Below are 13,312 nucleotides of genomic sequence, written 5' to 3' on the forward strand. Positions count from 1 at the left end.
ATCCAAACGGCCGCACATTTTAAAATCAGCAGTAGTTTCGGATCGAGTTTCAGCGATCCTAGTGCGGGCGTAGCATTTCCTAAAAGAAACGGTTGACCGCACTGGGGTCTTCTGGCGAGAAACGAGGCATGCAAATTGATGATGGATGTATACTGTGAGGCTATATAGCTTAGATAAGTCTCAAGATTGTTATTCTGATTCAATCGCTCATCAGCCACTCTGGCTCCGCATCTTCGTCTTCCGGATCATGGGAAAGTAATGAACCGCGCTCATCGCTTGAGGTGACCTCTACATCTACCGATTTCTCACGCGTCGTTTCCGGCACAAGATGCGATGTGGCTGCCTCGGCTTCAGAGCTGTTTGTAGCCTCTGCAACCTCCACGGAGCTTTCTGCCGGTGCTATCGTTTGACTATGGTTAGTGAAGGCGTGCATATCTTCCAAGCTCTGTGCGATAGCTTCCTGGGTAGCAGAATCTGCGTCATCATCGTATTGCTCATCGTCGGACGACCTGGAAGCTGTGCCATTCCCGTCCTCTAGCTCTGCAACCCTCTCCTCCCTGACAAACCCTCCTGCTTCTCCGTCCAATACCAATGGCTCGGGTGCGGTCGACCCTCCATTGCCGTTCCCGTCAACCGACAGAGCACCCGACATAACAATGTCGTCGTCGCGTTCCTCGTCCTCATCCGAAGAGCTGAGTTGCACGCGCCTTCTGCGCCGCCGGCCAGGGTCTCGTAAGGTATCTTCGTAATCTGCGTTGTCTGTGTGTTCCGCTGCCATGAAGCCGCCTCCTTCTGCAGCGGTCTCCTCCTGCGGCATGAAGCCGCCCTCATCATCTTCGGCCACGAAGCCGCCGCCATCGACCATTGCACTCTCATCATCTGGTACAAAGCCTCCGCCTTCTGGTTCCTCGGGCATGAAGCCACCGCCGTAATCGACATTAGTACCAGTGCCGTCCGGCACGAAACCGCCGCCGTAAACATCGCCGCCTGCGATTCCAGACCTAGCTCTTCGCGCAGTGGGCTCCGCTGCGTCGCGTTGCATAGCATCCGGGAAGAAGCCGCCCGCCCCCACATCCTCTTCTTCCTCCACCTCCTCCTCACCCTCATCCATCGCTTCCGCAATCCTCCTCACCTTCTCCTCCTGCGTCTCATACTGCCTCACATGTTCCACAATCCTCAACCCCTTCAAAAATCTCCTCCACATCCCCAGCGCCACCGCAGCCCTCTTCCTCTCCTCTTCTTCAAGTCTCCTATCCGCAAACCCATCCACAACCGCCTGCACCGCCTCGCCATACTCCTCCGCAACAACCACCCCCTCCAACACCGCCGTTCCGTGCCGGCCCCGGAACTGGAATCCCGTCACCGCGTCCGCGTAATCGACGCCGAGCAGCCTCGCGGCTTTGGCGGCCTCGGCGGCCCGGATGTGCACGCCGCCGGGGGGGACCATGGAGGGGACATAGACGTCGAGGTTGCCGTAGGCGTTTTTGGGGATAAGGCCGTTGACGACGGGGGGAGGGATATAGGGCTCTGTTTGGAAGAAGGCGTAGAGGGGGACGTCGAGAGGGTCGTCTTCGTCGTCGTATGCTGCTGACCGGTGGCGACTCTGGCGGGGTTTGGCGAACTTGAGTGGGATTTCGTTTGGCTGGGAAGAGGTGAGGTTTGTTTGACATTGGAAGGCTGGGGCAAGGGGTAAGGGAGTTACCTTCACTTCGCGGCCGAAGCGATACCACTTGTCGGCGCTCCTAACGATATGGACGTCTCGTCTGCGGAAGATGGACTCGGGCTTGGCGGAGGAGCCGCTGCCGGCGCTGACTTTCCCGGATTCCCGCTTGGGGTGTATTACTTGATTGTGCTTGAGGTGTCGCTCGAGCATGTAAATTGGGTGGTCTTTGAAGTCCTGGACGTTCCGGGGCAGGCCTTCGGCGGCTTCTTTCTTCGCTAGCTCTGCATCTTCGACCTGGTCTCGATCCTTTACGGAGTTAGCGTGGTGCAATACAGACGTTTACTAGATCAGCGTACCAAGACCTTCGCTCGCCGAAAGACCCTCATAGCCTTCCTCCACCATTTCTCCCCTCCTTCCGTGCTCTCGGCCCTCAACTTCCGCGTCTTGGCGTTGTAAGCCTTGGTATACCTCCTCGTCACGTCTCTCGCGACGCCATCACACTCGAAAGCGACCACGTAACTCATGGCGTTGTCAGGGTGGCTCATCGGCGGTTCGAGCTTGGTAGGGTTATTGACAGACGCGGTAGCAAGCGGATCTACTGCCACCCATTTCTGGTAGGCGGTGTTGAAAGCCTCAACCCAGTATACGGGGTACTGGGGCTTGTACGTGGATTTCGGTTTCGGCGGTGTAATGGTTGCAGGAGCTAAACGCGCATCAATCGCGGGGCTACGGCCTCGCTGTCCCAATCTTTGGATCCTCTTGATCGGCTGCGGAGTAGAACTACCGCCAAATGCACGAGCAGCGATCGAGGCCCTCGATGTGGTGTCTTCCTTCGTGCTGTCACGCTCGTCGGCTGAGTGGTCTACATAGATTGTCGTCTTTGCCGGTGTGCTGGGCTTCGATACTGGCGCCTGAGCACTCGCCGCGAAAGGAAGCGGTTGGAGCGAGCACACCAAGCGGGTTTCCACGCCTATAGAGCGGAGAAGGGCGCAAAACAGCTGAGCCCCGAGATCGTCGGAGCCTTCCAGGTCTTTTGCAGCTTTACGGAAGTCTAGGAGGTCCATCGGTGGGTCGACGTTTGGGGGGAGCTTGAACTGGAAGGGGTCAGTAAGAAGGTTGCACAATCGCGAAAGGCCTTTTAAAGGATGACCTCAGATCCTCTTCGAGTCCATACACACCTCCTCGAGCTCCACTGCATTTTCTGCCCAGTGAGGTCTCTTAAGTCCCACAGCGTTTATGGTGTACTTTGATTTCCACATCTCACTGACTTGATCGAGACCTCGCAAGAAAGATCGATTTCTCTCGAACTGCGATAGTGTGTTCTCTGGGAGGAGGAACGGGATAAGCTTGCGATCAACCAGCCGCTTCAGTGCCGCCTACAAAAGCGTCAGCGACTGAGGAAGTAGGTTGGAGATTAGTTCATCGCACTTGAACTCTGGTGTCGTTACACCAGTGATTTCTAATGTGTACATGGTATAGAAGATACAGCAGATGTGTTTTATGTATCTGCAGCCGGCGCAGCTTTTCAGCACCTGTGGCAGCCTTCCTCCGCACTCGTCTTGGCGACTCAGTGTCCGGCTTCTTGCTTAAATCAATAGAGAAACCGCTTATATCAGGCTCGGCGAGCAATGTGTCGGGACCTGCTCCTCCATTGTGCCGCAAGACATCTTCCCACTCCTCTTCGCTCTCCTCAGACTCATCTGAGTCTATGACAGTCTGCACAGGACGGCTCTCTAAGACATCCTCGAACTCGTCGGATGAATCGTGCTCAGAAACACTGGCTTGGTTCACGGCGGGTTCGGGCAGAAGCTTGGCCGTAGCGTTGTTTGATGTCGGTTCAGCCTGCGTTGCTGGTCTACGCCCAGCTAACTTCCGTTTCTTCAGAGGCCTCGTAGAGTCCGTATCCTCACTCGCTGTAGAGGCTGCGGCCTCGGCCAACAGATCGTCATAGATACCTGGTATGCCATCGTTCCGGGCGGCTTTGGGTATGCGCGGACTGCGCCGAGTCGAAGTCCCGGTCCTGGAAGCCGCATTCCTTGCGGCTAACTTTCCCCTTCCACGAGGCATTGTATGGCTAAAGGTGAGTACGGCCGAGGTGGAGGGTGCAGCTGCGCGGTTCGTTTGGCAGGTGCGGCGCGAGGGATTTCGCTCGGCATTTGCGCCTTATGACTGGACTGACAACTCGGATGTTGTAGCCTGACATGGGCAGTGAAAGTGATTGTTCCCCGTTACTGACACGAGTCGAACTGTCCGTAAGCAAATGACGTGAAGACGGAGGGAGAGCGTGTCGCATCCGCCGCGATGGCACGTGCGCGTGTCTCTATCTCGACCTCATCCTCCACCGGAGCGGCATGGAGAGCAACGCCCAGGACGCTGATGTGTTAAGGACTGACCGCTCATTTGGCAAAGACCACGACAACCACCTCAACAAGATGTGCCTACTTTCGCGCCTAAAGTCCCTTGCAGCAGGCTGGACAATGAGCAAACCGTCCTGTGCGCTCTGGATGTCACTCCCGCTTGGGCGCTTGCCCGACCACCGCATTGACTTGAATTTGTTTGTTGATTGAGATGAACTCGACCGATGCCAGTATGGCAAGACCTCCGCAACACAGTGGAACTCATATCACAGGATCCCCGTTCCGCGCTACACAGCCGGCTGTAATCCCGAGGTACGGGGTAGCACTAAGATTTGATAGCTTCGTTTGCACAGTACTCTGCTGAGCTGGCCAGCAACAGGACACTGATTAAATCCAGGTTCCTCGATCCAACTAGCCGTGTGAACGGTAAGTCGGCCGTGGTTCCCTCGACGTGTCAAGCCAGATTTCTATGGAGTCTCCTTTCCTAGGTGGGCAGCTTCCCGCTGTCAATACAGTAGGCGCATACATGTAAGGCCGCTAACAACGCCGTCTCTTACGGCGCGCCTCTCCCTTTCTGCATCCAACATCACCGTCTGTCATAGTCATTCATACTGCTAGATAATTTCTACCTCCATCACTACTATGGCCTCAAATGCGACCCCGGAGCCAGATAGCGAGACAAGTAGCAACAGCACCTCGCCGAACTCAGCTACGCGACTTTTCAAGGATCTTGAATCTGGCCCTGCTCAGCATGAACATGTTGTGCTCATTGTCAGAGGGATGACCTGCAGCGGTTGCGAGCAGAAACTCAAGACAGCCATCGACGCCATTCCTTCCGTGGCCAACGTCAGGACCAACCTGATACGTTCTCGAGCCGAGTTCGACATCGACTTGAAGCATGTATCCGTCGAGGAAGCCTTGGCACATCTGAGGAGAATGACGCCGTACGGATTCAGGGCGATCAATCCCGAACACAAGCGTTTTCTTGACGTCGTTGTTGAAAATGCCGCCGCCATGGCTAACAAGCCGCCGCCTGAAGGCGTCAAGTACATGGAGCGCCTGAATGACAAGACTGTCCGTATCTACTTCAAACCTGGGGCAAAAGTTCGAGACGCGCTTGAGGAGATACTACCGGCCGATCTTGAGCTCGCACCCCCTGAACCCGACTATTCTATTGAGGATGGAAGGGAGCAAGTCCGCATGGAAGGGATCGTCTTCGCGATCACTCTGGTCCTAACGATTCCTGTCCTGGTGTTTGCCTGGACTCCTGTTAAGGGGCCGAGATTGGCCTATCAGGCAATATCACTTGCATTAGCTACCCTTGTTCAAGCAATCGCTACCTATCACCTTTACCCGGACACTTTCAAGAGCCTGTTCCGAACTCGAGTTGTAGAGATGGAGCTACTGATCGCGCTGAGCACAACAGCAGCCTACGTCTTCTCCGTTGTTGCATTCGCATACCTCGCAAAAGGGCAACCTCTATCGATAGACTCTTTCTTTGAGACCAGCACACTGCTTACGACGTTAATCATGTTCGGTCGGTACATCCAACAGCTGGCCCGCCAAAAAGCCACAGAGGCTATATCGATGCGTTCTCTGCAACCAGAGAAGGCGTTGCTGGTCGATGGTAAGTACCAGAGGCCCCACATAGAAGTTTCACCGGCTGCTTTGCAGGCGAGCTCCTGCGCCGATGCACATCGGCAGCTCTGAAGTTGCATGAACGTTCCTAGCTGACAAGCCTTACAGGTCAAAACAGGGAGCACACGAGAGAGATTGATGCACGACTTTTGCAAGAGGGTGATGTCTTCAGAATGCCGCCACATGCTGCAATCGTCACCGATGGTAAGGTCGTTTATGGCGGCTCTGTAGTGGACGAATCCATGGTTACCGGAGAGACCAATCCTGTCGCCAAAGGGATCCATTCGTCGGTGGTTGCTGGATCTGTCAACTTGGATGGCTCGCTCGATATTGCTGTTACCCGCCCCCCGTGGAACAATACCGTCAGCGCTATTGCACAAATGATCGACGAAGCCGACATGGCCAAATCGCCCGCACAGAAGCTGGCTGACAACGTTGCAACTTATTTCGTCCCTCTTATTCTCAGCATCACTGCTATCGTCTTCGTAACTTGGATGCTCGTCGGTACCGAATTTCAGGACAAGTCGAATGGGGAAGCTGCTGTGCAAGCTACTACATACGCTATCGCCACGCTGATCGTTTCTTGTCCTTGCGCCATCAGCCTGGCTGTTCCGATGGTCGTTGCCATCGCAAGCGGCGTTGCGGCGAAACACGGCGTCATATTCCGTGCGTCTGTAACGATCGAACAAGCCAGGAAGGTTACGCACGTTGTTTTCGACAAGACGGGTACGCTCACTGAAGGTCGGATGAAGGTCGTAGCACATCTGTCACACGCCACCAGGCCAGACCTTCTTGTTCGGGTAAGCTTCCTTCATATCTCCCTATGGTACAGGGTACTGCTCTGTATGATTTCGTGGGTTTAACCTGCAGACAATGTAGCTTGGAAAAGCAAGCAGGCTACCATGCCGAATATCGGACATCGCGAAAGGCTTGGCTACCATGAAGATTCAAGCAGGCGAGGGCTTTCCACTCCTTCGCAAATATCAAGAAGGATGGCAGTGGCCGCATGGAGGTTACTTTTGAGGTCCTCACCCCGCTGATATCCTCACAGCTGCCGCCCTTCAATCCTGCGGACGAGAACAAGTTTTTACTGGAACTCTGCGCCAACGTCAGCCATCCCGTCGCTGCTGCTGTCCACAAGTATCTCGCTCAAGCGCCTGCCACGAGCCAAAGCAACGTGGCACTCTCCTCCAAAAAGGAACACCTCGGCCAAGGGATCGAGGGTGTTTCCGCAGACGGCCTCCTCACGATCCGAGCGGGCGATCCGCGGTGGCTTGGAATCGACAGCCTGCCTACGACCCTCGAGCTAGCTCAAAACGGCTATTCCCTCTTCGGCTACACATTCAACGGTGAGCTCCACGGCCTCATTGGCCTCGAAGACGACTTCCGCACCGAGGCACACGACGTTGCCAAGAAGCTGAGCGAGAGCGGAATCTGCGTGTCCATCATCAGCGGCGACCACGAAGCCGCGGTCCAACAGGTCGCTCGCCAACTCCCGATCCCAGCAGAGAACGTCCACGCGCGGCTGACGCCCGAAGACAAGCTCGAGTTCATCCGGCGACTCCAAACCGAGGACAACGACTTCGTCCTCTTCTGCGGCGACGGCACCAACGACGCCGCGGCGCTGGCAACGGCGGATATCGGCGTGCACATGCAGGGCGGAACGGACGTCGCACGCTCGGCGGCGCATGTCGTGCTGATGCGGCCGGATCTGAGGGGCGTGCTTACGGTGCTGCAGCTCTCGAAGAGCGCGTACGTCAAGATGATTATCAACTTCATCTGGTCATTCGTGTATAATGTCTTTGCTGTTGCGCTGGCGGCGGGGGCATTCAGCGCGCTGCATGGGGTTAGGATTCCGCCGGCTTATGCAGGGTTGGGGGAGCTGGTCAGTGTGTTGCCGGTTGTGGGGATTGCGTTTTTGTTGAAGTTAGAGAAGTTTGGGAGGGTGTAAGGGGTTGTGTGGAAGGCTGTTGCTCTAGGACTGTGTAGTCCGTTTCATTGCATGGGGCTAGACATCGTGTGAAGCGCATGGTTGCTCCGCGCACCAGGCAGTCATACTTTTCTCATTAGACCCTTTCCCACGCAAGCTAGATTCTTAGCCTTTGCAAGAGATACTTTCTGCATTGACGTGATACTCAATATTGCGGTTGCGGGTACTCCCGTCCTCAGCCCGCGCGTGTCACGTTCGTGTTCCCCCGCGTCGCGTAAACGTCACCCGTTCCCCGTCGGGAACCCATCGGAAACAGACACCGCACCCGACGGGACCGACACTCAACCACCTGCTATACCCAACGACTACAGCATTGCTAGCACAGTGGCTATGCCGCCTCGCACGCGCCGCCGCGCAAATGATCCAGAGACGGTCTACCGCGTCTCCCCGCGTCTCCAGCAGAAGCAGCAGCGCTTCCCGAACCGGCGCCGGTCAGTCAAGACGTCGGCAGCGACTGAGACCAGGACGCCAGTGAAAAGGCAAGAGACGCTTACGCAGGTGGGGTTTGTGTCGAGTTTCTCGGGTGGTAGTAGAGGAGAGGATGAGGATGAAAGGGAGGAGGAGTGGGCGGAGGAGAGGCCGAGAAAGAAGAGGAAGAGGAATAGTGATGGGGATGGAAGAGAGAGCGGGAGCGGGAAGAAGCAGACGACACTAACGCAGATGGTGTGGCCGGCTGTGGGGGTGGGGAGTGATGATGAGGAGGTAGAGGGGGAGATGTTGGAGGATGACGTGCTGGCGTCGGGGCAGGATGTGCATGAGGCCGAAGGAGAGGTGACCCGAATGGCGGATGCACTTTATGAGGCTGCTAGGACCGCTGGAAAAGATCCGCAGGATGGAGCTGTTCAGGAGTCATATCAGGGCTTGTTCCTGGACCACAGGATGCGGGAGGAATACCCTCACGAGGAAGATGCCGCCCCAGCCGTGAGAAGATCTCCGAGATTGATGAAGCGGCCCCAAGGGGCATCACAGCGAGCAATCGGTAGCCCTGCGAGAGTCCCACGACTAAGGACACCGCGAAAGGTACGAGTGCTGGAGGTGCCCTCATCGCAGTCTCCGCCCGCTACGCCGCTCTCGACACAGAGGACACAGACACCGCATAGCCGACGCACGAGGTCGCCGCTGAAAGAGAGATCCGTCAATCGGCAAGCAATCTTGGAGACGCCTTCGAAGTTGAGGACGGTCCTCTTTGCAGACGACATCGCTAGTGCAAAGAAAACGCCTTTCAAGATGCCGCCGCTACCGGCGAAGCTGTTCAACCCGAACCCGACTCCCGGCCCGGTACGCTTGACCAGGAAGACTACTATTCCAGACTCCCAATCTATTGACGATGAAGAAACGGAAGATGATGGCGATCACGAGGTCGAGGTCGAGGTCCATCACGCTCCTGCAGAAGCTGAGCAACGACCAAATGAGCCTACTCAGGCGACACATCTTGGGCAGGACAGCATCCGATATCTCATAGGCCCGGAGACCCAAGCCCTCGGGGACAGGACCGTCTTATCCGACATATACCTCGGATCAAGCATCGTACGAGACGATATCGCAGACGACGACGAAGACATCGTCGGTCTGCCAGATTCCACAGTCCGCTCTTTCGAGATCGACCTCGACGTTCCCACCCAGAAAGGCAGCCTCAAGCCCGGAGCGCCGCCGCCACTAGATAACCCATTCGTACTGCCGCGCACCACGCGGCCCAACTTCGTCAAAAACAGCACCGGCACCGACGAAGACCTCCTCGCAGCCGACAGCCAACCGCCCGTCACCCAGGCCCGGACGTCACGGCCTCGACTAGAACAGCAGAGTAGCGAGTTCCTGCGCGATCTCCAGGCCGACGAGCACGCCGACTACTCCTACTGGCTCCCCAGAGCTGCACGAGCAACAGCACAGCAGCCGCGCTTCTCGCAGGCCACCACCGTCGACATCACCCAAGCTGCCCGGCGTACCCAACACACTCTAATTCCCAGCCCCCGGCACCAGGCATCCTCTCCCGTTCTCGAAGTCACGCGCATACCGGACTCCCCTCTAGCAAAGCCAGCAGAGGACGAGGTCGTCTACATCCCGAGCTCGCCGCTCGTTAGGCCGGTGGATGAGGGGGCATCGTCATCGCCGCTGCCGCTGCCGCCTTCGGACTTCTCGTCGCAGGTTTTCGAGCAGGGGCGCGAGACTCAGGGGAAGCTGAAGCGGGGAGAAGGAGGAGGTGGTGGTGGTGGAGGGCTTGTTACGGTAAGCCAGTTGCTGCCGGATTCGCTGGTGAATTTCAGTTTGCCGGGGCCGCCGGTTTGGAGTCAGGATGAAGAGGGGGAGTAGGAGGCCGAAGGGAAGCTATCCGCTTGCAGGAGGTTAATGTTAAAGTTCAGTACTTGGATAATGCCATAGAACATTTGACAAGGTTTATGGGGATCAATCCAATTACTGCAAGCCCTATGTTGGTCTTCTTGGTGAATGTGAAGTGGAAAGCTCTTGAGTGAGCTAGCCTACCGGTCTGTCACGTTATTGCTGGGCGTCCTACAGTTACTTGGGCCCACCATTAGATGTGTTCCTGTAAATGTCCAAGTGCTCAAAGAAAGTGGGCTATATCCAGCTCTAGATTGATCCTGAACTGTGTAATCTCCTCGCTGCGATCACTTCAGCCTAACAATCGACAAGACTAAGGCCAGGCATCCCTCACGGCTACGGGCAACATGCCTTACCTTACTTTCCCAACATCAGCGCCCTGGTCTCATCTAGAGTACCCTAGACAGAGTGCTCGCTCGACCTTCAATTCCTCTCCAGCACCACCCCCAGCTTCCAGGTTTCCACTGCCTCACAACTCCGTCTTCACCGGCACCATCGGACCACACAGCTCCGGTCTCGGGCGCTGGTGTAACGTGTTCAGTAAGTAGTTGCTGCGGAAGTCGAGCCGCAACTCGCTAGCAAAGAATGGCCGTGCACCTCATCACCTGTCTCGGACCCCTGGACTATCGTGGGTCTCAGTGCTTTACATCCACAAGGTACCTAGCATCCTCTCCCCATTGAACACGCTACTGTATGTGGGAGGCTGCTGTATTGAGGCCAGTGCTACCGAACAGCCTGTCTTTGGACTGTTACTCTAGCGGACTATCGGCAGCATTGCCGGTTTGGTATGGTGGGGCTGCCCCAGGGGCGGAGCACAGAAGTCCGGCTGGGAGAAAATACTCGACAAGCCTTGGAGAGCTGGGTGCTTGATATCGGGCTCGTCCATTATGTTGGGAGTCTCACCGCTTTGCTGGAGTCCGTTCAAGGCGTAAGCTTGGGCGAGTGGCTCACCTGCAGTTCTCGATGACCGTCTCGTGACGTGCTTCAAGGGGTCATTTTCGGGGGCCACGAAACTCACGATGTAGGTCGGGGCGCTTTATTTACATTTCGTAATTTTTACAAAGGTTGCTCTTTCCTTTCTCCTTACTTTTTACAGAATTCCTCTTTCTTCGTTCTCAGAGTTCAATTCGCCTAAAGAAAACATACGTCGCAATCCAAGAGTACACTTCATCCACGGCCACCAAAATGCCCACCACCCTCTCCGACCGCAACGGTCTCGTCAACCGCCAAATCCCCGAAATGCAGCTCTCCGACGGCTCACCAAGCTCCCTAACCGCGCCGCCGCCGCCAGCACCCCTCCACCTGACGCCAGAAGGACGCGCGCAGCACCGATTCGCGGTCCAGGGCAACGCCATCAGTAGGTAACGGATGTAACAGACGACGTCTGTGTTTGCACTCTCCCTGCTTTCCACTCAAGGTCTCAGAACGGTGCTGGATATGTGCTGACACTGGCGCAAAAAGTCACCGGCGGCACCGGCACTCTCGCCCTCGCCGGCGCACGCGCACTGCTCGAGCATGGCCTAACAGGGCTGGCGCTCCTCGATCGAGATGCGGAGAGCGCGGCGGACGCGGTCGAGGGGCTTGCTAGGGACTTCCCTGCCGCCAGAATATTGGTGAAGCAGGTGGATGTCACGCGGGCGGACGAAGTCGCGCGCGCCGTTGGGGAGGTGAGCGGGGTGCTTGGCAGCGTGGATATGCTGGTGTGCTACGCCGGCGTTGTGGGCTGCGTGCACGCGCTGGACATGAAGCCTGAGGAGTGGAGAAGAACAATGGACATCAATGCCACGGGGGCTTTCATCTGCGCGCAGGCGGTGGCGAGGGAGATGGTTGGGCAGGGGCGGGGCGGGAGTATCGTGTTCATCTCTTGTGAGATAGCTCTCCTCTCATCCGTCTCCATCCCGCCGTCTCTGCTTCTACTAGTCTCAGAACCGGATATGTCAAGTAGAGGGCAATGCTGACCACCCACCCTCCATCCAGCAATCTCCGCCCACCGCGTCAACTACCCCCAGCCGCAATCCGCCTACAACGTCTCCAAAGCCGCGCTCCTGCACCTCAAGAACTGCCTCGCCGCCGAGTGGGCCCGCTACGGCATCCGCGTCAACTCCATCTCGCCGGGCTACATGGACACCATCCTGAACGAGGGCGCGGGCCTCGAGTCTGCCAGGAAAATATGGGCGGAGCGGAACCCGATGGGGAGGATGGGGGTGCCGGCCGAGCTGACGGGGCCGTTGGTGCTGCTGTGTAGTCGCGCGGGGAGTTTTGTCAATGGGGCGGATTTGGTGGTTGATGGGGGGGCGGTGGTGTTTTAGGGCCAGGGGATGTACAAGAGTGGGATTTTGCCTAAAGATTGGTGAGGGAGAAGCAATGAAAGCGGGTTGAGGGTTCAAAGTGGCGGTATACGTCTTCTGCTTCATCCAGTTATGAAAGCGGTGGAGTTGTGGATACGACGTTGAGAGGTTAGATGTCTTAGCTAGCGTGGGTAGTTTAACCTAGTTAACTATACGGGCCGTACGGCTACGCCTTGGTGGACTCCTTGTTATCTCGATCTTCGTCAGGGGACAGTACCCGGAAACGTGGAGCGAGAATATGCAGCCGCATCGTGGCTCATCTCGTATCGGCAGTTCAATCCCGTGTCACCTTCTCAATATCTCAGATCAATGGGGAGGGCCGCCGGCAGATGCACTGCTTTGTCCATTGGCGCGGCGCAGACGGAGTAGCTCGGTGCCGAGATGGAGGGGGCAAGTTGTGCCCAGTTGAATTATACCCGCGGATTACATACGTCCCCTGCCGGAAGGGACTGGTTGAATACTGTATGAGGAAGGCGGTTCTGTGGCCCAAGGGCCATCCGAAAAGTTTGTAGCCGCATCTTGGCTGGTGGCCTTTTCAACCCGATTCATAATCAAACTGGACTCACGATCTCGTCAATTGCAGAGCAGCTAGACTGATTACATGCAATAGAAGGAACAAGATGTTCAGCAGTGCAGCCCTTTAGTGCATTGGCTACTTGAGATGTCCTTGTTCTATGACCTACCTTTGCGTTATCCACCGTCAGCGCGGCGGCGAACTTTTCATGGTGCTCGCCAGCGTTGAGCAATGATCCGCAACGTGTTTTCTTTCTTCTCATCCTTTTGCTTCTATTCTAAACAATTGAAGTAATTGCTATTCGGAGTCGCGTCCGCTCTCCGCCGTGAACTACCGGAAGTCATTCCTGTTCCACGCCTGGAGGCGTTGTGCTAAATGCTAATAGAGACAATGCTTAACATTGATCGACAGGCGAAGGCAAAGGAGGGCGTTCGTGGCGTCCGACACGAGTCTCCTTCCTGCCAGTGC

The 13,312-nt window shown here is 56.4% G+C and overlaps 4 protein-coding genes across 4 annotated transcripts; 3 read left to right on the plus strand and 1 right to left on the minus strand.

The window, feature by feature from the left end:
• Nucleotides 1-199: 199 nt before the first annotated feature.
• W97_07859 (uncharacterized protein) lies at nt 200-3,730 on the minus strand (the record flags this gene model as incomplete). The annotated part of the gene is made up of 5 exons (XM_007785728.1): nt 200-1,642; nt 1,703-1,969; nt 2,020-2,757; nt 2,842-3,039; nt 3,092-3,730. 5 exons carry the CDS (start codon nt 3,728-3,730, stop codon nt 200-202), a joined length of 3,285 nt encoding a protein of 1,094 aa, XP_007783918.1.
• Nucleotides 3,731-4,662: 932 nt separating this feature from the next.
• Nucleotides 4,663-7,609, plus strand: W97_07860 (uncharacterized protein; the record flags this gene model as incomplete). Its single annotated transcript, XM_007785729.1, has 3 exons — nt 4,663-5,647; nt 5,767-6,458; nt 6,614-7,609. The coding sequence occupies 3 exons, from the start codon at nt 4,663-4,665 to the stop codon at nt 7,607-7,609; spliced, it is 2,673 nt and encodes an 890-aa protein (XP_007783919.1).
• Nucleotides 7,610-7,978: 369 nt separating this feature from the next.
• W97_07861 (uncharacterized protein) lies at nt 7,979-9,955 on the plus strand (the record flags this gene model as incomplete). The annotated part of the gene is made up of 1 exon (XM_007785730.1): nt 7,979-9,955. One exon carries the CDS (start codon nt 7,979-7,981, stop codon nt 9,953-9,955), a length of 1,977 nt encoding a protein of 658 aa, XP_007783920.1.
• Nucleotides 9,956-11,167: 1,212 nt separating this feature from the next.
• On the plus strand, nt 11,168-12,291 carry W97_07862 (uncharacterized protein; the record flags this gene model as incomplete). The annotated part of the gene is made up of 3 exons (XM_007785731.1): nt 11,168-11,339; nt 11,444-11,848; nt 11,960-12,291. 3 exons carry the CDS (start codon nt 11,168-11,170, stop codon nt 12,289-12,291), a joined length of 909 nt encoding a protein of 302 aa, XP_007783921.1.
• Between the last annotated feature and the right edge of the window lie 1,021 nt (nt 12,292-13,312).

This window comes from Coniosporium apollinis (genome assembly GCF_000281105.1).
Source record: "Coniosporium apollinis CBS 100218 chromosome Unknown supercont1.46, whole genome shotgun sequence".
Classification (NCBI taxonomy): domain Eukaryota; kingdom Fungi; phylum Ascomycota; class Dothideomycetes; genus Coniosporium; species Coniosporium apollinis.